At 31.5% G+C, this 26,504-nt stretch overlaps 1 protein-coding gene, 1 non-coding gene and 2 pseudogenes across 2 annotated transcripts; all 4 read left to right on the top strand.

The window, feature by feature from the left end:
• Positions 1 to 3,579: 3,579 nt before the first annotated feature.
• Positions 3,580 to 5,244, top strand: LOC146932076 (putative UDP-glucosyl transferase 73B6). Its single transcript, XM_085703676.1, has one exon. The coding sequence runs from the start codon at positions 3,632 to 3,634 to the stop codon at positions 5,093 to 5,095; it is 1,464 nt and encodes a 487-aa protein (XP_085559802.1). The 5' UTR covers positions 3,580 to 3,631; the 3' UTR covers positions 5,096 to 5,244.
• A 1,702-nt stretch (positions 5,245 to 6,946) lies between these two features.
• On the top strand, positions 6,947 to 7,141 carry LOC146932075 (U2 spliceosomal RNA). The gene has a single exon (XR_015009031.1). It is a non-coding gene; the product is annotated as a U2 spliceosomal RNA (small nuclear RNA).
• Positions 7,142 to 12,557: 5,416 nt separating this feature from the next.
• On the top strand, positions 12,558 to 15,022 carry LOC146932074 (putative pre-mRNA-splicing factor ATP-dependent RNA helicase DEAH2 pseudogene; annotated as a pseudogene).
• A 5,289-nt stretch (positions 15,023 to 20,311) lies between these two features.
• LOC146932073 (putative UDP-glucosyl transferase 73B6) lies at positions 20,312 to 22,079 on the top strand (annotated as a pseudogene).
• The last annotated feature ends 4,425 nt before the right edge of the window (positions 22,080 to 26,504 follow it).

Below are 26,504 nucleotides of genomic sequence, written 5' to 3'. Positions count from 1 at the left end.
CGATGTATTCGTTATAATTATGGTTTTTAAATTGTAGTACAATTTTGTTGAGCGATTTTGACCTTTTAAGTATACCCCATGTATGCTTTGGCAGCTCTTCATTAATTTTGCACCAATGTGACATTTTTTGTTTGATATGTCACCTTATGCCACCTTTTAAGGGAAAAATAACTTGTGTCCTTAAGACACAGGTTAATGAATTAAATATAGTTACTTTTTATTGAAATGTGTGCATTGAATTTAAATTTTGAATTTGCAATAAATTGAATGCACAAAACTTTAGAAAATATTTATACTTTTGAGTTTCTTAACATGTGTCCTTAATGCACAAGTTAACATGACCCTATAATTAAACACTTAAGGGCCTGTTTGGTTTAGCTTTTCAGAAGCAATTCTAGCCAAAAAGCAATTATAAGCAGTTCTAGCCAAAAAACAACATGTTTGGTTTGGCTTTTCAGAGAAGCAATTCTAGCCAAAAAGCAATTATAAGCAATTTTCCATGAAGCTACAAATCCTAGCTTCTAGCTTTTCTAGAATCAATTATAAACAGTAAATTGTATATTTTATTATTACAACCTATTATTTTCCTTTATTGCCCTTTATCAATTCTCCTTCTTTATCAATTCTCCTTTAGCTATGTCTATTTTAGTAATTATACATTCAAAAGCAATTTTGATCAAAATCATCCAAACAACATTCAGTTTGTTTAATCAATTCTACATAATTGTATCCAAACATAAATCAATTCTCTCAGAATCAATTATATTCAAAGCTGAACCAAACACACTTAATATACTTATTTTTTGAACAAACCAAGATGAAATATATTAAACCAAAAAGAGACCCCAACCCGTACAAGGAGTGCAAAGACATGACTCAAAAGTGATTTATAAGCTGAAATTAAACCAATCACCAACAAAATACAAAAACACGAGACATGGAGCAATAACAAATCACTAGCTAGGAAATAAGACTCAAGCATTGAAGATGAAGGACATTAGACGATAAGTTAACAAAACTTAATCCCAACAATAATATCTCTTTGTACAACCATGGAAACGTGCGATGAGCGACATGTGAGGTTATAATTGAAATATGAGTATATAATCGATCAATGAAGGACATTAGACAATAATTTAATGAAACTTAATCCCAACAATATTATCTCTATGTTCTTGTTTTTCTATTTAATTGCATAGACCAATATATGTACAAACAATTCATCTTTCCATACTCAAAACAATATTAGTTGTTGAAAGACTTTGGTATATCATGGGTCCATGTGTATACAATAATCTTGAATCCTTATCTTAGACGCCGCTATAAAAACAATTCATCATTCACTAACACGAAGTCTTATTCTTACGGGAATCCATGTTAGCTCGACCCATTAAGCCTAAATACCCATTTTTACATCCCAAAAAGTCTTAGACTATTCTCATGCTTCAAACCTTATGTCTAATCTTATATTTCTGGCAACCTCCCTTTGCTTTCCTTATCGGAAAATAGCTAAATATTTTAGTGAATAATGGTATCTAAGATCTTTCAATGAAATTTACTTCATGATCAATGAAATTGGTCTTGAGTTCCATTTGAATGCCCTAAGTCATGGCTTGGTCAACAAGTTTTGATCCTTTGGAAGATTCTAGTCCATTTTGCACCATTACTTCATACACCTTTCATTTTACCTTTTTATTCAATAACAAAGAAAAATGTAGTAAAATAAAAAATTAAACTTGTATAAAAATATAACTTTATTAAACAATTTTGTAATGGAAAATACTATAAAATATAATGTTATCAGAGAGTGACAGAGGAGATGCTCTAGGGAGATTGAGAGACACTAGAGATCGAGAGAGATTGTTGGAGACTAATAGAGTGTGATGATGGATGAATCAGTGAAGAAGCAGGGGAAGATCGAGTGACTAAGAGACAAACACGCACATAGGAAGGGGAGGGAGCATAGTTTTAAAACCCGGCTCGGACCGGCCGGTCGAACCGGTCCGACCGGGAACCGGTGTGTATTCCGGTTTGAGTCAAACATCGGACCGGCTGTGTAATTAAACCGGTGAAAACCGGTGAGACTTGAGAAAAACCGGCTAAAACCGGTGACTTGGCCGGTTTTCAGAGCCAACCGGTTTAATAAATAATTTACGTTTACCATCATTAATTAAAATCGAACCGCGCACCTAGAGTACACAAGAGAAGCTTAACCACTACAACAACTAATTTTTATTGTTTATTGTAACAAATGTAATTTATTATATATTATATATCACATCTAACTTTATAAAATTGAAAAAACACATAGTTTTTTTTCCTTTCAAAAAGTTTATTAATATACGTATCATCTCTCCCTTAATTTTTTTTACATGTCGTATGTTTTTGTAGAAAATCTACGTATTATATTAATATTAATTGATCCGTAAAAAAATGTTAATATTAATTTATATGCAAAACAAAATCTATTTGTGTCAACAAAATATAGTTATACTTTTTAAAAAAAATTATAGCTATACAAATATTAATATACATACTATATGTCACCTTTTTAGTTTTTAAGTGTCCGAGTCACAGGTTCAATCCGATTTAATACGGTTAAATACCTATAAAAATTTAGTCTTAAGACCGAGTCATCTAACCGAGTTATCCGGTTTAATCCGATTCAGTCATGCGGTTCAACCAGTGACTCGGTGGTTCGACCATTAACCCAGTGACCCAATACTCTTGCCGAGTCGATGACCGAGCCGAGTTTTAAAACTATGGGAGGGAGTGCTAGAGAGTGTGAGTATTAATATTTGGGGATATTTTGGTAATTTCTTGCATAAAAGTAATTTGTTTTTCTTTCGACATGGGGGTGCCATGACATCTGTGGGCTCCACCAAAAAGATCCGCCACCGGTTACGAAAATGTGGACGTTACTTTCAAGAAAGCGAGGTTGACCATATTTATTATGTCATTAAAATTATATAAGCCTTTTCAACATGTCCTTGACCGACGAAAATGTTCATTAATTTTATTTTTCTTTCTTTTTTTATAATCTATATGCACTCCTCCTCTGCCCCTAAATATAAGCGCATCATTCATTTTTGACTCTTATTAAGAAAAGTTGGTAGTGTAGTTAATGTGTTTATTTTATATAAAAATGTATCTAAAATAATTTGTATATGTATACCATTAATTTTGATTTTTCTTATTCCAAGTGTTATTAATCAAGGGTGTATTTGAAAAATAAAAATAAATATAGCTAGTAATTTGAAACAGAACTTACATTTAAGGATAACCTTTTTGTCAAATGAGTGTTTATATTTAAGAAAAAAGAGAATGTGAACAATATTTTTGTTCCAAAATTTAGACCAAATACATTTAACTTTTGAGACATTTTTTTGTTTATATTTCATCCTAAAGGAAGTATAAAGATAACTATTACTCCAATATGAAAAAAGTTTCCAATAAAAAAAATTAAATACTCAATTCATATTTGACCAAAAAGATAATAGTAGTAAAAAACAAGCTAATACTAGTTATAAATACTGTTTTTACACATCACTTATCATTCACAGATAGGCTCATAGACATTCCAAAATCCTCTCCATCTACCTCATTTTGTTCAAAATCACAAGTGAGAAATATGGATAGTCCCCAATGCAATCTATTACACATAATTTTTTTCCCATTCATGAGTCATGACCATATGATACCCACCATTGATATGGCCAAAATATTTGCTTCAAAAGGTGTTAAGGCTACCATAGTTACCACACCCCTCAACAAACCTTTCATTTTAAGATCCATAGAACAATTCAAAATCCATTTTAATAACATCGATATCCAAACCATCAAGTTCCCTTGTGTAGAGGGTGGTTTACCTGAAGGCTGTGAAAATGTTGATGCAATCCCTACAGTTTCCCTGGTTCCTACATTCTTTACTGCTACTAGATTGCTTCAACAACCCTTTGAAGAACTATTGCTTCAACAAAAACCACACTGCATTGTTGCTGATATGTTCTTTCCATGGGCAACTGATTCTGCTACAAAATTTGGTATTCCTAGGATTGTATTCCATTCCACTGGTTTCTTTTCATTGTGTGCTTCACAATGCCTGGAACAGTATGAGCCTTTCAAAAATGTTTCTTCTGAAACAGAAGAATTCGTTATTCCTAATCTTCCTGGGAATATAAAAATGACAAGGTTGCAGCTGCCAAATATATTCACAAAAAATGATGCAATAACCCAAAACATCGCGAAATTATATGCAGAAATCAGGGAATCAGAGGTGAGGAGTTATGGCGTTATTGTCAATAGCTTCTATGAGCTTGATGGTGTTTATGCTGATTATTATAGAGAGGTTCTTGGAAAAAAAGAATGGCATATAGGTCCATTCTCAGTTTACAACAGAGATATGGATACATCATACCGCGGAAAAGAACCCTCTATCAATAAACATGAGTGTCTAAAGTGGCTTGACACAAAAGATATCAACTCAGTTGTTTATGTCTGCTTTGGAAGTACGAATCACTTCCTTAACTCTCAGCTTAAAGAAATTGCTATGGGACTCGAAGCATCGGGGAAAGATTTTGTTTGGGTGGTGAAGAAAAAGAACGAAGATAGAGAATTAAAAGGTCTACTAGAATTTGAGAAAAGAATGAAAGGAAAGGGACTAATTATAAGAGGTTGGTCTCCTCAGCTTTTGATTCTTCAACATAAAGCTATTGGAGCATTTGTGACTCATTGTGGATGGAACTTAACTTTGGAAAGTGTGGCTGCTGGAGTACCTATGATTACTTGGCCTATAGCTGCTGAGGAATTTTATAATGAGAAGTTGGTAACTGATGTACTTAAAATTGGTGTACCTGTTGGAGCTAAAATACATAAAATAGAGGCTGGAAAGGTGGGTGATAAAGTTCATTGGGATGCAGTGGAGAAGGCTGTGAAGACGGTTATGGAAGGAGAAGACGCAAAAGAAATGAGGAACAAAGCAAAAGTGCTTGCAGAAATGGCAAAGAAGGCTGTGGAGGAAGGTGGATCATCTTACTCACAATTGAATGCATTGATTGAGGAGCTGGTTTCACTTTGCCACCACCAACGCATCTGACAAGAATAATAAGCATGTCTAGTCTAGGAATAAGGTGATGAATAATCACTATAAGAAATATCCCTAAAAAAATCAATATGAGAAATAGGAAGCAATAAATCGTCTTACCATTGACGTATATGCTGTCCCCCGTGAGTTTAACTCAGTTGGTAAGGGCAATGCATAATATATGCAAGGTCCGGGTTTCGAACTCCGGACACAAAATAAAATAAAATTGACGTATATGTTTGGATCTAGTCAATAAAGAGAATATCTTTAGGGGGGTGTATTGGATTAGGATTTTAAAAGACTATTTTAATAAAAAAAAGTCTTTTAAGATTTTAAAAGACTGTGTGAGATTGTATTGATTCTGTGAGATTTTAAAAGACTTTTTATTTAAAAGACTTTATACACTCAAGATTTTAATGGATTTATCACACTGACTTTTAAGGATTTCAAAGGATTTTATGGGATTTTAAAATTTTAAAGGATTCAATGAATTTTAGGGGAAAAAAGAACAAACTTACAAGCGTGAATGATAAAAATAATGAACAAATAAATTCTAGCGTTTGAATAAAGAAAAATAAAACCAATAAAAAATTCTTTTACTATTGATTTTAAAATTTTAAGGATTTTATAAGATTTTAAGGGACTAAAACACACTCTTAACACATTATTCTCCATACACATTTTTTTATTTGTTAAAAATGTTATTCCCACAAAATTCAATTGTACGTATTTAAAAGGCTTAATTGCATGTTTGGTCCCTTATGTTTATTTTAGTTTTCAAGTTGGTCCCTTATGTTTTGAAAGTTTCAAGTTGGTCCCATACATTTATTTTAGTTTTCAAGTTGGTCCCTTACGTTTTGAAAGTTTCAAGTTAGTCCCTTATGTTTATTTTAGTTTTCAAGTTGGTCCCTTATGTTTATTTTAGTTTTCAAGTTGGTCCCTTATGTTTTGGACCGACTTGAAAACTAAAATTAACATAAGGGACCAACTTGAAAACTAAAATAAACATAAGGGACCAACTTGAAACTTTCAAAACGTAAGGGACCAACTTGAAAACTTTTAAAACGTAAGGGACCAACTTGAAACTTTCAAAACGTAAGGGACCAACTTGAAAACTAAAATAAACATAAGGGACCAAACATGCAATTAAGCCTATTTAAAATTATGACAGCCCTTACAAATCTTTCAAAAAAAAAATATTGTGTCAGCCCTCATTTTGTGTTTGAAATTAGAGAAGTCGTTTCAGTTTTTCTAAGAGAGGTGAGAGAGAGAAGAGAGGAGGGAGAGGGAGGGAGATAGAGAGAGAGAGAGAATGGAAAGATAGAGAGACGAAGAGAGAAAGGAGAGAGGGGGAGGGGAGACAGAGAGAGAAGGGAGAAGAAAGAGATAGTAACTTTTAAATGAAAAACAATCTCAAGAAATCTCATCTTTTCATGAAAGACTTTTTCTTGTTAAAATTACACTACAAAATCCCACAAAATCCAATTCATTAAACAATCCTTCGAAATTTGAATGATTTTGAATACCATGAGACTTTTTTTAAGTGATGAAAAGTCTTGATTGAATACCTCAAGACTTTTTTAAAATGACAAAGAGTCTTGATTGAATACCACAAGACTTTTTTTAAGTTGCAAAAAGTCTTGATTGAATACCACAAGACTTTTTCATAATTAAAAAGTCTTTTAAAATCCCATAGAATCCTAATCCAATACATCCCCCTTAATCTTTTTTTTTTAATCCAAGAATATCTCAATCTTTATTATCAATTAATAAACAAAGAATTGAAATATTTTTTCATTGGTTAATGATTGATGGTAGACATGTTTACATCTAAATTGATACAAAATAATACTATAAATCGATATACCTTTCTCGGCCTTTTGGCTAAGATCATGTGTATTATCTGTTCTTATCAGTTTAATATCTGATATGTGGCCCAATGGGTCACATGATATTAAATTACTTTTTTGAGGGGGAGAAGCCATCACAATAGCTTGCTATTGGGTTTCTCGAGTATCGCCTATGCTTTGCACTATTGCATGGGCTGGCGCACCCCACCAAAAAAAAAAATTATAAATCGATAAAAAAAATGGCAAACCGCACAAAACTACATTTTATTTGATGTGTTTGGATGTATTTTTGTGAAAATCCCTATAATCAAATTGGATTTAAGATTAATTTTTTAAAACCTAAAACAAACCAAACTGCATACATAAATATAAGATGATACATAACATTAACATATTATTTATTGATTTTTAATATTTTTAGCTTTTACCACCAAATATATTTTTTTAGCTTTAATTCATATAATCTTTAATTCATATAATCTATGTGTATACTATATATATATATATATATATATATATATATATATATATATATATATATAAATATATATAAATATATATATAAAGAAAATAGGTTGTGTTGGGCTTATCTTTTCTCTTTCTAATTATACCTTTAAATAAATTTGATTATAAAAATGCTATTTTGTTGGTGTCATTCAAAAAGATAAGAATTTATATTATACTAGTTTAGAGACCCGGCGTTGCCCGGGTTAGATATTAAATAAGTTTTATAAGTTTATGTGCACAAATACATGTGTCAGTATATTAGATTGAATTTATTTTAATTTAAAATTGTAATAATATCATCAAAATAAATATAAATGATGAGATGAATGTTCAATGCAAGAATAAAAATTGTAACAAAATCAATAATGAATTAGTCCAAGTGGTAAGAATTTTGGGTCCCTTTAAACATGTGGTCATGAGTTTGTTTCGTGGCCCATGCGTATGAGAGAGAAAAATCGATTGAAAGGGAAGAAAGTGGTTGAAATATACTCCCTCCATTCCTTTTTAAGTGTCTTTTTAGGGTAAATTTTTTGTTCCTATTTAACTGTCTTTTTAGTGTTTTAAAGGTACGATTTATCAATTATACCCTTTGTCAATTACTTCTATCTTTTTCAATAAAACTAATTAATGTTATCTATTTGGAAAACTAAAGTTTTTTTTATTTAAACAAAGTTTGTTTGTTTGTTTTTTTTAAACAAAGTTTGATTCTTGTTATCTTAAAATTTAAACAATTTTTTTCAAACAATAGTTCGAAGAAGAGTTAAAATTCTATAAATAAGATTAGTAGCAATTGTTAAAAATTTCTAGTGTGACAGTAACATTGGTTGAAGCCATAGTTCAAGCCTTAACTTTGATTAAAGGAGTTGGAAAAAAGTTAATTTTTTATTAACTTTTGATTAATGTGAAGTTGGAATAATTTTCATATTGACTTAAAATAATTAAAAAGATCTGCACAATATTTAGAAAATTGACGATTGTTTGTTATGATAGAGAGAGTGCGCAAAAAAATAGAAATTTGTTGGAGAAAAAGATAATAACTGACAATTGTTTGTTACGAAAGAAAGATAACATATTAAATTTATTGGAAAGATAAAGTGTGTGCAAAAAAATAAGAATTTATTGGTGGATGAAAATGAGGGTATAATAGGAAGAAAATGTGCAAAAATACACATCGCTATTTTTGTGTTAATTTTCTTAAAAGACACTTAAAAAAGAACGGAGGGAGTATATATATATATATATATATATATATATATATATCAAAGTATATGTATGAGAAATAATAAAATTGGTGTTTGGCAAACCTGAAGAAGGAAAAATGTTAGATAAAAAGAATGTTTGGGGTTTCTTCTTATGCTCAAAATATGTAAATATGTGATATTTTTTAATATGCTGCTAAAAGATAACGTAAAAACTAATCGAAGCTTTTTTTAATAAAAAAAAACTAATCGAACCTTTTTTTCCCTCAAACATAAAAACTAATTGAATGATATAGTGCTAAAAGATTAGTAATAACTAATTGAAGCTTCTTTTCCTAAAAACAAATAAACAAATTGGAGTCTTTTAATCATAAAATTAAATTGTATATGTAAACTTTGTTGAAAGTATTATGTGTAGTTTGTTGAGATATTTTTGCTACATAAAATATTAGAAATTCAATAAAAATTTAAAGAAAATATTGAGTGGATAAGATCAAAATGTTGTTGAGATATTTATGTTAAATAAAATATGGTTAATTAAGTTTTTAGTCCCTATAAATATTCACAATTTTGTTTTTAGTCCCTGTAAAATAAAATCACACTTTTTAGTCCTGTGACATTTTCCTTAAGCATTTTAGGGACCAAAAATGTTGATGGAAATTTTTTATAGGGACTAAAAATGCTAATAGAAAAATTTTATAGCGACTAAAAATGCTGATGGAAAATTTTATAAGCACTAAAAAGTGTGATATTCTAAATATTTACAGGGATCATTTACTTAATTAACCCAATAAAATATTGATTTTTAAAATAGAAAAAAGGGTTAATTAAGTTTTTGGTTCCTATAAATATCTGCAGTTTTGTTTTTAGTCCATATAAAAATAAATCACACTTTTTAGTCCCTGCAAAATTTTCCGTTAGTGTTTTTAGTCCCTGTTAAATTAAAATTTGTATAATTATGCTTAAAATTTTAAATTTTTTAATGATTTTTTACATACTTGTTTAAAACGTTCCGCCGCAATAAGTTAGCTTAAAATTTTATTTTTAGGTCAAAATTTTCGTTAGTTTTATCTTGAATATTTGGCGTTTTAAAAAAATTATATTTTATTCATTACATGTTAAAAAAATTCTAATTTTTTATAAAAAAAGATTATTATAATGTTCTTAACAATATAATATTGGTTTTTAAAAATAGAAAAAATAATAAAAATATTGAGAATGAATGTGGAAGTAACACGTGGCATAAAAAACCTTACTTTATATATATACTATTGATTTATAGTTAAAAAAAAAACCGAAGCCTTTTTTTCCTCAATGAAAAAAACTAATTGAATAATATGATGCTAAAAGAGATAGTAACTAATTGAAACTTCTTTTCCTAAAAAAAGAAATATTTAATGGATAGTATTGAAAGTATTATATATAGTTTGTTGAGACATTTTGGCTACATAAAATATTAGAAATTAAATATAAAATTAACTAAAAATATATCAGGTCCTGAAATATTATTATTAAAATCAAAACGCTACTGATTAATAATATTAAAACGAAAAGGACCTGAAAAAATAGTATAGGTGATAATAATATAGGTGATTAATAATATTAAAACACTACTGTTGAAACGAAAAGGGAAAAAAAATAGTATAGGAGTTAGTTCAAGGACTTGAAACAGAAACAATAATATAGGTGTTAGTTCAAGGACCTGAAACTCGTAGGTGTTTGTAATGGATGCCAGCAACAATAGTTTAAGGACCTAAAAGAAAAAGAAAAAAAACAATCGGTAAACTCACTCGTAGGTGTTAGTTCCCTCTCATAGTATATATAAAAATAAAAATCCAAGCATAAGTAAAAGAAACAATAGTATAGATGTTTGTCAAACCAGAAGAAAGAAAAAACTTAGATCAAAAGAAGGTTTGAGTTTCAGTTTCTGCTCAAAATATGTGTTTACGTGATTAAAAAAATTCTCCTTTATTTATAGTTAAAAAAAATCAAATCGAAGCCTTTTTTTCCTCAATGAAAAAAACTAATTGAAACTTCTTTTCCTAAAAAAAAGAAAGAAAAAATAAAGGAAGATTTAATGGATAGTATTGAAAGTATTATATATAGTTTGTTGAGATATTTTGGCTACACAAAATATTAGGAATTAAATATAAAATTAAATAAAATATTTAGTGGATAAAATCAAAAGTTTGCTGAGATTTTTATGTCAAATAAGATATAGAAAAAAATATAAAAATATCGAGAATAAACGTGGAAGCGACACGTGGCATAAAAAATCCTTACTTTATATATATATACTAGTTTAGAGACCCGGCGTTGCCCGGGTTAGATATTAAATAAGTTTTATAAGTTTGTGTGCACGAATACACGTGTCAGTATATTAGATTGAATTTATTTAAATTTACAATTATAATAATATCATAAAAATAAATATAAATATTTCAAAAAAAATTAAAAATAAATATAAATGATGAGATGAATGTCCAATGCAAGAATAAAAAGTGTAGCAAAATCAATAATGAATTAGTCCAAGTGGTAATAGTTTTGGGTCCCTTTAAACATGGACTATTACTTTCCCACCCTATTGCCTTCTCCCGCGCCCTCTAAAATTTCCAAAAATGCCCTTGTGCATTCCAGATTTTGAAATTCGGATTCATGTTTACTATTTTGGATTTTATAATCTGGACAATTCTTATGTATAATCAGCCATCAGACTCTCTCACATTTCAACAGTTTTGAGTTTTGCTTTTAAAAACAACAAAAAAACTAAGTAAAAAATGCTAAAAACCTGTCAAATAAAATCATGAAAATATAAAAATAGTACCAAAAAATTCTAAAAATCAAATGAAACTAATGCAAATTTTTTCAGATTTTTCTGAGAATATGAAAAATTAATAAAAACGAAAAATGGGTCTAAACGATGGAATTTTGGATTTTGAGGGGCGGAGTCCCGTAAGAAGTCCCTTCTTAGGGAGTCATGGTCCTTGAATTTTTTCTGATTTTCGTGGGAAGTTTCGGAGCAATCCGATCAAGTAGCCCGAAAACCCGATTTTTGACTAAGAACAGGTAACAATGACCCAAAAACAGAAGGATGAGAGTTAGGAAGATTAATATTGTACCTAAAATGACTATCCATGTTACAAACATGTTTAGAATTTGTGCTGATACAGTTCGGATTATATATATTGAGAATGAATGTGGAAGTGACACGTGGCATAAAAAATCGTACTTTATATATATACTATTGATTGATTGATTGATTGATTGATGTGTAGTTTGTTGAGATAAAAAATACTGAGTGCATAAGATCAAAAGTTTGTTGAGATATTTATGTTAAATAAAATATTGGTTTTTAAAAATAGAAAAAATAATAAAAATATTGAGAATGAATGTGGAAGTGACACGTGGCATAAAAAACCTTACTTTATATATATACTATTGATTGATTGATTGATTGATTGATGTGTAGTTTGTTGAGATAAAAAATACTGAGTGCATAAGATCAAAAGTTTGTTGAGATATTTATGTTAAATAAAATATTGGTTTTTAAAAATTGAAAAAATAATAAAAATATTGAGAATGAATGTGGAAGTGACACGTGGCATAAAAAACCTTACTTTATATATATACTATTGATTGATATATATATTGATTGATTGATTTTTGTAACAATATTATATTTTGTTATATTGTTCGTGTCATTAAAAAATAAAAATATAGTTTGTTACAATATGAAAAAAATTTATGTTATGTATGTATCCCTATAAATTCAATCAAAAAGATAGTATAAGGAAAGTGCAAAATAGTAAGGAACGATCGGGTTATATTTTGTTCAAGTTAGCAAACCTTTGTTCCCTGCGTGTGTTTTCTCGGGTTTCGGTTTCATTCATAGTTAATTCCCTATATATTATTGTGGAATTTGTGAAAGGTATATTCGTAGTTATTTCTTTGAGACGGTGCCAAATAATTCAAGATTATTAGGGTTTTGATGGGTACAGAGAGGAAGAGGAAGGTGAGTCTCTTTAACGTCGTCGATGACGACTCTACTGCCAAGATGGTGAAAACAAACAGTTGTTTAACCGTCGACAACTTCATTAACCGTTGGAACAGAAAACCTTATTCACAAAGGTACTATGAAATATTGGAGAAGAGGAAAACCCTTCCAGTTTGGCACCAGAAAGATGATTTTTTAAAGGTTTTGAAGGATAACCAGATTTTGATTCTTGTTGGTGAAACTGGTAGTGGCAAAACCACTCAGATTCCTCAGTTTGTATTAGAAGCTGTTGATTTAGAGACTCTAGATAAACGTAGGAAGATGATGGTTGCATGCACTCAGCCTCGTAGAGTTGCTGCACTGTCTGTTTCACGCCGCGTGGCTGAAGAGATGGATGTGAGTATTGGGGAAGAGGTTGGTTATAGTATCAGATTTGAAGATTGTAGTAGTTCAAGGACAGTTTTGAAGTATCTAACAGACGGTATGCTTTTGAGAGAAGCGATGACGGATCCACTTTTGGAGCGATACAAAGTAATCATTCTTGACGAGGCACATGAAAGAACTTTGGCTACGGATGTGTTATTTGGTCTTCTTAAGGAAATTCTTAAAAATAGACCTGATTTGAAGTTGGTTGTTATGAGTGCAACACTTGAAGCTGAGAAGTTTAAAAGCTATTTTTTTGGAGCTCCTCTTATGAAAGTTCCTGGAAGGCTACATCCGGTGGAAATTCGTTATACTGACAAGCCACAAAAGGAATACTTGGAGGCTGCTATTAGCACAGTGGTGGAGATTCACATAAAAGAACCTGCTGGAGACATACTTGTTTTCCTTACCGGAGAGGAAGAAATAGAAGATGCATGCCGCCAAATATCAAGAGAAGTTGCAAAGTTAGGGGACAAGGTTGGCCCTGTGAAAGTGGTACCATTGTATTCTACTCTTCCCCCAGCTATGCAGCAGAAGATTTTTGAGCCAGCTCCGCCTCCGGTTAAGGAGGGAGGCCTCCCTGGAAGAAAGATTGTGGTATCAACAAACATAGCAGAAACTTCCTTAACAATTGATGGAATAGTATATGTTATTGACTCTGGATTTGCCAAGCAGAAGGTTTATAATCCCCGAACTCGAGTTGAGTCTTTGTTGGTGTCTCCAATATCAAAGGCTAGTGCACACCAGAGATCAGGGCGTGCCGGAAGAACTCAACCGGGGAGATGCTATAGACTTTATACCGAAATAAGTTTCAGTAACGATCTTCTGCCGCAGACCTATCCTGAAATTTTGAGATCTAATCTTGCAAACACGGTTCTTGCGTTGAAGAAATTGGGTATAAATGATTTAGTGCATTTTGACTTCATGGACCCTCCTGCTCCTGAAACCTTGATGCGTGCTTTGGAAGTGTTGAATTACTTGGGTGCAATTGATGATGAAGGTAACTTAACAAAGCTGGGTGAGATTATGAGTGAGTTTCCATTGGACCCTCAGATGTCAAAGATGCTTGTTGTTAGTCCAGAGTTCAACTGTTCAAATGAGATTCTTTCAATTTCGGCTATGCTATCAGTACCCAATTGCTTTATTCGGCCTAGGGATGCACAAGAAGCTGCAGATGAAGCGAAATCTAGGTTTGCACACATTGATGGAGATCATCTCACACTATTGAATGTATACCATGCCTACAAGCAAAACAATGAGGATCCATCTTGGTGCTACGAAAACTTCGTTAATCATAGGGCGCTGAAATCAGCTGATAATGTTCGACAACAGCTAGTGCGAATCATGGCTCGGTTTAACCTGAAGTTATGCAGCACTTACTTCAACAGTCGCGACTACTATGTCAACATTAGAAAGGCAATGCTAGCAGGATACTTCATGCAGGTGGCTCATCTTGAGCGGACAGGACACTACTTGACAGTGAAAGATAACCAAATGGTACAAATGCATCCATCAAATTGCCTGGACCACGAGCCCGAGTGGGTTATCTATAATGAATATGTCTTTACAAGTGACAATTTCATACGTACTGTGATGAATATACGCGGTGAATGGTTAGTTGATATAGCACCACATTACTATGATTTGTCTAATTTTCCACGATGTGAAGCGAAGTGTGTTCTTGAAAAGCTTTACAAGAAAAGAGAGAAGGAAAAGGATGAAGCTCGGAACCGCAAATGAAGCCTTACCTTACCTTTTTTGCCTTTGGATTGGAATTTGATGTTTCATCTCCTGCAAGTTGACAGATCATAATATCATCATGGCAATGTTCACTAATACTACCTCGTTATAACTTTGAAGGACATGATGATTGTAAGTAGTTTCACCGAAAGAATCGGCAGAATTCCTTGTACTATTTATTACAGTATAACATCCTTTTTATATACTTTGAATTAGAATCTTCCTTTATCTTGAAAATTTTACAATATTGTGGGGAATAGACCATTATTTACTGAAGATGATCTAACCAAATATTGCAGAACATTGACTCGTTGAGTATGAATTCGGTTCATATTAACATTTTATTTTCAAGTTACGGATTTTTACTTTCTAATTTTTATTCGAGTAAGAAAACTATAATACTGTTGTGGATATTTTTTATTTTTATGTTCTTATTCCTTATCATGTCAATTTTTATTTAAGATTTTATTTTTCATCTCTGTAAATATATGATATATAGTACAAAAAATTGCACTTTCTTTTCCGTCTCTTTGAATATATGATATTACGTACAAAAAAGTGTAGATATTCCGGTTCTAGGTAAAAAGTTCACATGGTTTAACGCATCAGGGTCATCAATAAGCAGAATCGATAGGTTCCTTTTGTCTGAAGGAGCAATTGAGAAATGGAAGGTTTTGGCGAAACTTGAGAATTAAAATAAAGAGAGCATCTTGGCTAAAAAATCAAGAATCAAGTTGATTGTTGAAGGTGACTTGAATATAAGGTTCTTTCATAATTGTTGGTAAACAAATTGGCTGGGTAGAAGGTGTTCAGAATGTGAAACAGGAAGTTTTATCTCACTTTGAGAACCAGTTCAAGGAAGAAGCTTTTAACAAACCGCTAATTTATGGCTTGAACTTTATTAAACAATTATCAAATGCAGATAATTTAGTGTTAACAGCCTCATTTTCAATGGAAGAGATCAAAGAAGCTATATGAATGTGTGACGACAATAAAAGTCTGGGACCGGGGATGACTACAATGTTTTCTTTCTAAAGGCGAGTTGGGACTTGTTGAAAGAAGAAATTCTACAATTATTTATGCATGAATTTTACTTCAACGCGAAACTACCAGAGGCTCTAACATCATCCTTTATTGCATTAACCCCTAAGAAGAATAATCCACAATCCTTATCAGAATACCACCCTATCTCTCTAATCCTTAGTGGAGATGGAGGTTTCCCGTTGACACAAATATCATATGGCATCCTTTGTTGCATTGCAGATATGGAAGTCTTAGTGAGGTTGTCATGATAGGTGATGATTGACAACAAGCATTCTTTGCAGATATGGAAGCATGAATTGTTCCTCTGCGAGGGGAAACCGACACAATGATTTGAAAGCATAATGTGCTTGGTGGATATTCGGTCCGTCAAATCTGGTTATATGTTAATGCAGCCGGATTTGCATCAATCAGGCAGCGATAACAATTTTGGTGTCGTTATCAAGCGCGTTTGGCGTAGTGTTGTAACTTCAAAAATTAGAGCATTCACGTGGAGGCTATTGCATGACAGATTAGCTACTAAAGACGCACTGATTTAAAGAGGTCTGCTGGATTAAGTGTATGACAGGCGATGTGTTTTCTGCTTCAGACCTGAAGAAACCTGGCTAACATCTTTTTGTTGAGTTCCCTTTCTTCTTACTCGATCTGGTGCGGCATTTTGGACTGGTTGGCAATACAAGGACTGCTTAATAGGAACATCTGCGGACATTTTGTGCAATTTGGACCGTTGAAAAAAGAAAGGTATAACATATGGTTAGCTGCAATATGGTGTATTTGGCTGCGGCGGAACAAAATTATTTTTGAAGGAACTTTGGCAAATTATTCTGAAAAACACGTTTTCTGCCTGGCTTTAATAACTCACAGGTTGCTTCGGTTGTATTGCTTATATTCTATGATTTTGGTACTGTTGAAAATTTGGGCCTGACTCATTCTTACAAAACTGTCTTGTAATGTTTCCAACTTTTATAAACTCTTTTCAAGAGTTCAATCTCTCCGATGTGGGACTAAATTCACTCCCTGAAAGCCAACACGAGACAACTCAAATGTCGCAATTAGGCGACTAGGGTCGGACCACAATAAAGGCGGAATTTCCAACAGATACTACTTGCTTCTTTGATGTAGGAAGGTCTTTTGGTCTATTGTGGGAGAAGTAGGAGCGATATGGTGGCTTTTATGGCGGTCCAATGCTTTCTTGTGCGTGCTGAACTTTCATGTTATATATTAGTTAATCATTATTTGGTACAATTGTATGTTGGTTTTTGGTCTGTTGTATTTTTGCACTAGTGTAACAAATATTACTGCTAATATGCTATGCAGAGCTGATATGTTAAAAATGCCTTATGTTAGTTTCTAGATGTTGTGATTCAAATCACAATTGTAGGTGTGATATGTTGATTCGAATCATGCATATTTTTCTATACAAATATAGTCGCAAAATCAGTTATGTAGAGAGCCAAAAACGAGAGAACACATAAGGGAGATTATGACTTCGTGTTGAGAGCATTTTGGTGAGTATTTGGGTTGAAAAACACATTGTAAACACCTTAGGTTATTATGAATCATTAAAGAAGGGATTTGTGCTATTCTCAATTGAATCCTAGAGTGAAAATCATTGAAGAATGAAAAAATGAATCATTAAGGAAAGGAAAAAAAAATCAATAAATGAATAAACATTTGATATAAATGCTCTAATTTGCAAAGGGTATTAGGATATACTAATCAGTTAGAAGATGGATTAGTTACATTTTCAATTTACTGAGAACACATAAGGGAGATTATGACTGACTTGTGTTGAGAGCATTTTGGTGAGCAATTCACCGTAGAAGTTTGTTTTCGGTTAGGCTACTTCAATTTTTTATTTTATTTTCCTTTCCGTCCAATTGGTTCAAAGCATTTATGCATAAATACTTATAAGACCATCCACAATGGTGGGTGCTTCACCTATTTAGCACCACATTAAATAGGCACCCCCATTGTAGAGTACTAGTCGAGATACCCGTGCTACAGCACGGGTAGCGCGGCTCCGCCGCGCTGTATGGCCGCGGCTCCGCCGCGTGTCGCGTCCCGTAAAACAAACATATACGCATATATATTTTTATTAATATATAGTCCATACACCCACATATACTTTATTAATATTAATAAAACTTAGGCAGTCGCGGTATTTAAATAGAGATATTAAAAAATACTAATTTTTTTGAAAGATTAAAAAATACTAATTAAAACTGATCACTCGTTATAGTTACTAAAATGGGTCCCATGTTACAATTGTACACTCCAACGGGTTTTTTATTGATACATTTTTTAAAAAAACAATGGAAAAAATTGAAGTGTGATTAATCATAGTATATTATAATTTTTTTGTTTGTTTTAGTATTGATGATATTAAAAAAAATGAAAATACATTTCACAAATAAACATATACTAACATATTCCCGTATAAAAACATATAGTGAGATATATTTTATTAATATATAGTCCATACACTCATATATATTTATCAATATATAATTCCCATTAGATTTCGGAAATAAGAACATACTAATATATTCCCGTAAAACAAATATATACTCACATATATATTTATTAATAAATAGTTCATAATTTTTTCAATATATTAATAAAACTTAGGCAGTCGCGGTGTTTAAATAGAGATATTAAAAAAATACTAACTAAAATTGATCACTCGTTGTAGTTATTAAAATGAGTCCCGTGTTACAATTGTATACTCCAATGATTTTTTTAGTGATACACTTTCAAAAAAAAGGGAAAAAATTGAAGTATGATTAATCATAATATATTATAATATTGTTCTTGTTTTAGTATTGACAATATTAAAAAATCTAATAAATGAAAATACATTTCATAAATAAATATATACTAACATATTCCCGTAAAAAAATATAGTGAGATATATTTTTGTTAATATATAGTTCATATTCTCATTTGTATTTTATCAATATATAGTTCCCATTAAATTTCACAAATAAGAATATATTAATATATTCCCATAAAACAAACATTACTCATATATTTTTATTAATATATAGTCCATACACCCACATATATTTTATTAATATATTAATAAAACCTAGGCAATTGTGGTGTTAAATTAGTGATATTAAAAAAATACTAATTAAAACTGATTACTCGTTGTAGTTATTAAAATGGGTCTCGTGTTACAATTGTACACTCCAACGGGTTTTTTAGGGATACATTTAAAAAAGACAACAGAAAAAATTGAAGTATGATTAATCATAGTATATTATAATATTGTTCATGTTTTAGTATTGACGATATGAAAAAAGCTAATAAATAAAAATAATCATAGATTTTATTTACTAATATGTTTGAGTGTGAAAAATATTAATATGTGTCCCGTGAAAAAACATAATTAACGTATTTTATAATAGTGTTATCGCAAAATACAAAATCATATTCTGTTATAACAACAACATTTGTTAGGTTCCTCTAAAAAAATCTTGTTAGTAAAACTGAATTGAAAATTAGTAGAGAAAATGGAGTTGAAAATGAAGAGAGAAAATGAAAAATGAACAAAGATGGTAAGAAAAAGATAAGAGAGGAGAGTGAGATTGAGAGAGAAAAGTTTATTAAAATAAAGGTGAGAGAAAAGTTTATTATTAAATAAATATAGATGAAAGAGAAAAGTTTATTATTATAAATAAAGAAAGATGAAAGAGAAAAGTTTATTATTAAATAAAGAAATGTGAGAAAGTGGGATGAGAGAGAAAATTTTATTATTAAATAAAGATAGGTGAGAAAATGAGTTTTAGTAAAGTGAGTTTTGATAGTGGATTTGACAAAAATAACCTTAAAGTTGTAAAGGAAAAAATTTGGAAGAAAATTAGATATGAGTAGTTAAGTAATTTTGGTAGTACTTTGTTTTCATATATTGTTAGTGGATAGATAGATAGATAATACATGGGTGGCTATGGAGAAGGGTGGTTATGAAAGCACCCTCTCTCTCTCTTCATTTTTCATGGGTCTCATCTAATAAATATTAATAAAATAAATAAATTTTGTTGAAATGTAATATTATAAAATTATTTGTGGGACCTATTTAATAATTTATTTTAAGGTGCTGGGTTGAAGAAAATTGATACTTATTAAATATTACGGTAAAATAAGTGATGTGGACATATGAATTCATTTTAAGCACCCAATTTAGGGTGCTATGTTGTGGATGGTCTAAGGGTCATGCTAACCGGTGCCCGGGACACTGGTTAAGGATGTCAAAAAAGGAAATTATTATTTGAACTCAATAATTTGGTTAAATGATGGAAGAGGTGCAACCAAAAGACTTTTCAAAAAGTCTCCCATTAAGTACTACTCTCGTCAAACAAGCTTAATTTTGTTTTTTGAGTGAAACAAACTTAATTGTAGAGTTCTGATTGGATGCGGTGTATTATTGTTGAGAGGTTGTTCTCTTATATATTTTTGTGTTTTTACTCCATAATAACTTTTTTATCTTTCTTCCCTTCAAATATACGATAGTGCAAAATAAATGTATTTTATCTTTTATTACACCTTTTAAATGACAACAAAAAAGAAAAACTAATAGCTTGTTCCTATAAATGTTTCCCTCTAGAATAGATGTTATATGCTAAACTGAACTTCATCTCCCTTCCTGCACTTCCCCTTTCAAAACATAATTGTTACAGTGAAAAAAATGGGTAGTGAATATCATACTTCACACATATTTTTCTTTCCTTTTCTTGCTCGTGGTCATGTGATACCGACATGGCCAAATTATTTGCTGCAAAAGGTTTCAAAGCCACAATAATTACCACACCCCTCAATGAACCTTGTATCTCCAAATCTATAGAAAAATCCAAACTTAGTGGCCACTGGCCACAATATTCATATCCAAACCATAGTTTCCTTCCTCAGAGGCTGGTTTACCAGATGGGTGTGAAAATATGGACACAATCCCTTCACCACAATTCTTTCCTAAGTTTTGTATGGCACAAAGTTGTTGTTACAAGAGCCACTAGAGCAACTACTACTTGAGCAACATCCAGATTGTGTTGTTTCTGACACGTTTTTCGCATGGACAACTGATTCAGCTGCTAAATTTGGAATTCCTAGAATTGTGGTACTCGCTTCTTCTCCTTGTGTGCTGCAGAGTGTATGAGACTCTATGAACCTTTCAAGAATGTTTCTTCTGATTCAGAAACCTTTGTTATTTCTAATCTTCCTGGTGAGATTAAAATGACAAAGTTGCAGCTACCGCCTTTTGAGATATCAAAGGAATTTGAAGGAATGTCTAGGTTATTACAGGAAGCAAAGAAAGCAGAACTGAAGAGTTTGTAAACAGCTTCTATGAACTTGAAAATGTTTATGTAGATTATTACAGGAAAGTACTTGGAAGAAAAGCATGGCATATTGGTCCTTTATCTCTTTGCAATAAGGATACAGAGGAAAAAGCAAATAGAGGAAGAGAAGATTCTATTCATCACCATGAGTGCCTAAAATAATAAGAGGTTGGTCCCCGCAAACGTTGATTCTTGAACACGAAGCAATTGGAGCATTTGTGACTCATTGTGGATGGAATTCAGTTTTAGAAGGAGTGGTTGCCGGGGTACCTATGGTTACTTGGCCTGTTGCTGCTGAACAATTTTACAATGAGAAGTTGGTGAATGAGGTACTTAAAATTGGTGTACCTGTTGGAGTTAAAAAATGGGTTGGATTGGAGGGAGATAGCGTTCAATGGGATGCACTGGAAAAAGCTGTGAAGAGGATTATGGAAGGTGAAGTAGAGGAAATGAGGAAAAGAGTGAAAGTGTTGTCAAAGTTTGCTAAGAGGTCTTTGGAAGAAGAAGGATCATCTTAGGCATTGAAATACCACACAATAATGTTACTCTCTCTTAATGCAGTTGTGTGTATCTTCTGCTATGAAGTTGCTTTGTTATCTAAAATCAAATAGTTAATTCAAGTAGTGAAGGAAGCATTAATGTTACTCTCTCTTAATGCAGTTTTCTTTTGGCTAAAGTGCACTTTTCCCCCCTTAACTTTCAAAAACTTGCAATTTTGGCCCCCTAAGTATGAAAACTACAATTATGGCCCCCTAACTTTTAGCCCAATTGCACATTTCATCCTTTTGGTCAATTTTGACCGGTCAATGCTTACGTGGCGTGCCACGTGTGTAATTAATTAATTAAAAAAAATTAAAAAACCAAAAAATCAATTTTTAAATTAAATAAATTAAAAAAAATAAAAAATGAGAAAAAAAAATCCTAATTAATTATCTCTTCTTCTCCAGCGACACACACAACACAGCAACCCACATTCATCATCATCAACATCCAACCCACATTCATTCAACACATCATCAACAAATACAAACTTATCATCACAACATCACAACAACAAAAATCAGGAACAAGTTCAATGAAGAAAAAACAAGACTTGAATTGAATCTTTGTAAGATCTGCAAGGATAACATAAGCAAGCAAGAAAAGCTATCTACGGACCCAATCCTATTCTCCTTCACCCTCTTCATTCCCCCTTTCAATTTCCTCGATTCCTCACCTTCTCTTTCTTTCTTCCCATTTTCTTTCATTTTACGCCACCGAATCGACATAGAGGTTCCACAAACAACGTTCATGCAACACTTTGACTCCATTTTCAACTTCAATTCCACAACCTTCACAAATTCACAACAATATCAAAACCCTAACAATTTGAATCAACTCATCAAATTCACCGAATTCAAAATCGAAATAGAAATTTTCGTATCGAAATCAAACAGAGTAACGAAGCTAGCGTCAGCAGCAGTGTTTCCATTGCCATTTGCTTCAACCTTGCTAACTGCAACCGCAGCCTCCGCAGCAGCAGCAGATGTAGTAGAGTATCCATTGTCGTTGGGCTTCGCGAATCCTTACACAAACCATGGATTAACGTCCCAAATGTGACTTTATCAGGACGGACGTTGGTTCTGCGCATTTCATCGAACAGTTGCAAGGCGCGATCAGTTCGGCCTTGAAGGAAGCATGAACGGATGAGGATGTTGTAAGTGCATGGATTTGGAGGACCAAATTCACTTAACCGGGAAGCGAAGTGAGTGATGGTTTGAAATCGGCGGCAAGTGAGGAGAGCATTGAGGAGGGAGTTGAATGATCTGAGAGTAAGGGTGCAGCGAAAGGAAGGGATGGAGAGGAAGGTTTGAATGGCACGTGAAGGAAGAAGATGAGGATGAAGACAGATCTGAGTGATGAATGAATGAAGGAAGATCACGTGCCTCTTCCTTTTCTTTTTTCTGATTTTTTTTTAATTTTTAATACGTTTTTTAATTTTTTTTAATTTATAAAATGATTATGATGCATTTTTTATTTTTTTTAATTCATTATTTACACATGTGGCAGCCACATATGCGTTGACTTGGTCAAAATTGATCAAAAGGACCAAATGTGCAAAGGGGCTAAAACATAGGGAGGCAAAATTGTGGTTTTCATACATGGAGGGCCAAAATTGCAAGTTTTTGAAAGTTAAGGGGGGAAAAGTGCACTTTAGCCTTTTCTTTTTTCAGGAACTTAGGATAAATTCTCACCTAGCTATTATCATTAACTCACAACATTGGTTATCTTTTCTAGACTAGTATTTATCTTTCACTTTTTCTACTTACACCTGAAAATTTCCGGTTACACTTAAATTTCATTAAAATTCTTTATCTTTTCGTATCAGTAGTTCAGATTACTGCAATTCAGATATTTGCAACGTGATAAATCGTTTGCTTAATTTTTTTTTTATTTATTTAAAGGCTTCCTGCTCAACAAATATACCATAGAATTTTGATTTCATAAAAACATTAGGGTCTTAAGATAGTACCTTTGTTTCATTATAGGCTTAAATACTCTTTTAAATTATTTAATTATAACGAATTGGTTCATTAAGTTTTTTCATACCACTTAGGACTTTAAATTATTTAATTATAAATTTTAAACGCAAAATAACTTATATTTCTAAGATCTGAAATTTCTCAGATTATTACAGTTAAATAACTTAACATACCTAAATTGTACGAATAAAAACTTAAATGACCAACTTGTTATATTTGGATAACATAAAAGACATAAATGATACAAAAAAACTTAAAAACCAACTTGTCACAATTAAATAACTTACAAAACCTCTTGTATAATTTAACCTTCATTATAAGTGTCATTTTTGTTTATTTTTTTCTCAAATGATTAATTAATTAAAGGCTAAGGGAGATCTAGAAAAATTATAAGAGAAACTATTAAAAAAAGGAAAATCTAGAGATAATAAATGAGATTGATCAAAATATGGTTTATGATAAAACACTATGACGTAATTTGATTGCGTAACCGACTTCATGATAAAGTTTGGTGGTTCTTGTTGTTGTTGTAACTTCTTTAATATTATCATTACATTATTATGTAGTCCAATCTATCCATGTTTTGAATCAACGTATGAAAATAAGCGACACTATTGTATGGGGTGCATGGCTGTGCAAAAGATGCTAATGAAAGTCTGGTGTATGGCAGCAGTTAGAACATGCTATACATGATGCAGCAGGATTTGTGGAGTTTATTTTATTCTATGGTGGACTGGTATAGGTTGATTTGATCCTGTGAAGAACAAACGTCTACGTCTTGACATGCTTGACACTTGGTGGACTGGTATAGAAGACCATACCACGTGGATTTACTATACATTGACTATTCAACATGTCCAGCTCAACGTGAGTGTTCAGGTCATGAGAGCTCCACCTTCAATGTGATTAGCTCAGCATGATCGTTCAAGTTAAGCTTCACCCTTCAATATGTCTAACTCAGCTCCACCTTTCAGCATGCCCAACTCAGCTATACTCTTCATCATGCTCAGCTCAGATCGACCCTTCAGCATGCTCAGCTAAGCTCGACCCTTCATCATGTCCCATAAAATTATTATGTTGTAAATATGTTCATTGTGACACTTTAATATAGAAAGTTTCATTTAATAATTAAGATGGAATAAAATACCAGACTCTTTTGCACGATCACATTATTTCTACAATTGCAATATATAACATCATAAAGAAAACATCATAAAAAGAAGTTCGACCCACCAATGTTGATACAAATGTTTTTAAATAAAGTATCATAATTGATCTCTTTCAAAAACTAAATAAATCAACGACAATACAAAATAATATCTCAACCTTGATGTTGCAATAGTATATCTATAACCATATTAATACATGTAAACCAACAAGTTGCCTCAAGAAATAACATAACATCAAGGTATAAGTTTATACTTCATCTTCCTGGACAAAGGTTCAACAATCGCTCTTTAACATCTTGCTAACAAACATCTGCAAATATGAAACATACAATAACAACATGCATAAACATACTAGGAATGAATTTAAAATCATATTTATATGACATAATAACTACAATGTGTAGAACAAACACTCAAGTTTATAATCATAATATCAAATAATTTAAGCATACCACATAATAATGATCAAAAGTGCTTGTCAATGCAACAATTAGTCATTTATATTTATTTGCATATGATACTATTACAACTTAATTAAGAAAGTAAATTATTATTACATCATAGCATCAAGAGATAAACACATTTCATTGAGGTTGACACATAAGATATAAAAAAAATTCCATGGTCAGATTAACAAACCTCTAAGGATCTCAACTTTCTTAATTCATAAATTATTTAAAAGTTCTTGTACCTCAAATCATGGGTAACACATAACTATACAAGTTCTAAATATCGTAAATCATCACTCTACACTCCAATTATTTGAGATAATAATGTTTGGTATAATCTCTTAGATCAAAATACCATGCTATATATCACAAACCTCAAAGGTACAAAATAAGACAATAGAGAAGTAAAAACTCTAAAAAATATACCAAAAATTTATTTACGACATGTGTTAATGATTGAAAAAAATCTCGTTTGTGAACTGATTCAAAAGGGGCTTGCGAATAAATGAATAAATTTACATAGTTGTGAATCAATCCACATAGAAAAAAGTAGTTGTAACCTCCCATAAATCAAGAATCAAGTACACACACAAATGAGATAGAAAATAGTTGATATATTTAAAAGTTACCAAGATTCCCTGTCATTCTTGTAGTGAGCAAACAAGAGAACATGTCCAAGAAGGTTAAGGCTTCAAATTATCTTTGGCCTAAGTTTTTTAATTGTGAAGTTTTGCCCACCCCCCTCCTTTTCGGAGAGATTTTGCTCCTCCTTTGTAATTTTTTAGTCTTTCCCATTTTTTAGTCTTTACCATATATATATATATATATATATATATATATATATATATATATATATATATATATATATATATATATATATATATATATATATATATATATACTTTTATATACTTTTATAGTCGGCATAATTTTTCTTGTAAATTAATAATAATAAAAAATCTTGAAACATCTCAAATAAACTTGCGTTAGAAAAATCTTCAGTTGGTGCTCAACATATGGCTTTTAGGCTTTTAATTTTAAAGAAAATTCATCTTGACTTTGGAATTTTGTGCCGTGTTAATAATTACGATAAATTAACGTAATTTTTTGGAAAAATAGGCGAAGGCTAACAAATTACATAGCAGGAAAATATAAGGCGCCAAAATTGTTCCAAAACAATTGGGGGTCCAA

This window comes from Medicago sativa, chromosome 4 (genome assembly GCF_051527215.1).
Source record: "Medicago sativa cultivar Bolivia chromosome 4, Bolivia_mono, whole genome shotgun sequence".
NCBI classification, from domain to species: domain Eukaryota; kingdom Viridiplantae; phylum Streptophyta; class Magnoliopsida; order Fabales; family Fabaceae; genus Medicago; species Medicago sativa.
The sequence above is the reverse complement of the archived record's forward strand: the minus strand, read 5'-3'. Positions and strand labels throughout refer to the sequence as shown.

Coding starts and splice junctions, on each gene's coding strand:
- LOC146932076 (XM_085703676.1), top strand. CDS start 3,632: ATGGATAGTCCCCAATGCAATCTATTACACATAATTTTTTTCCCATTC.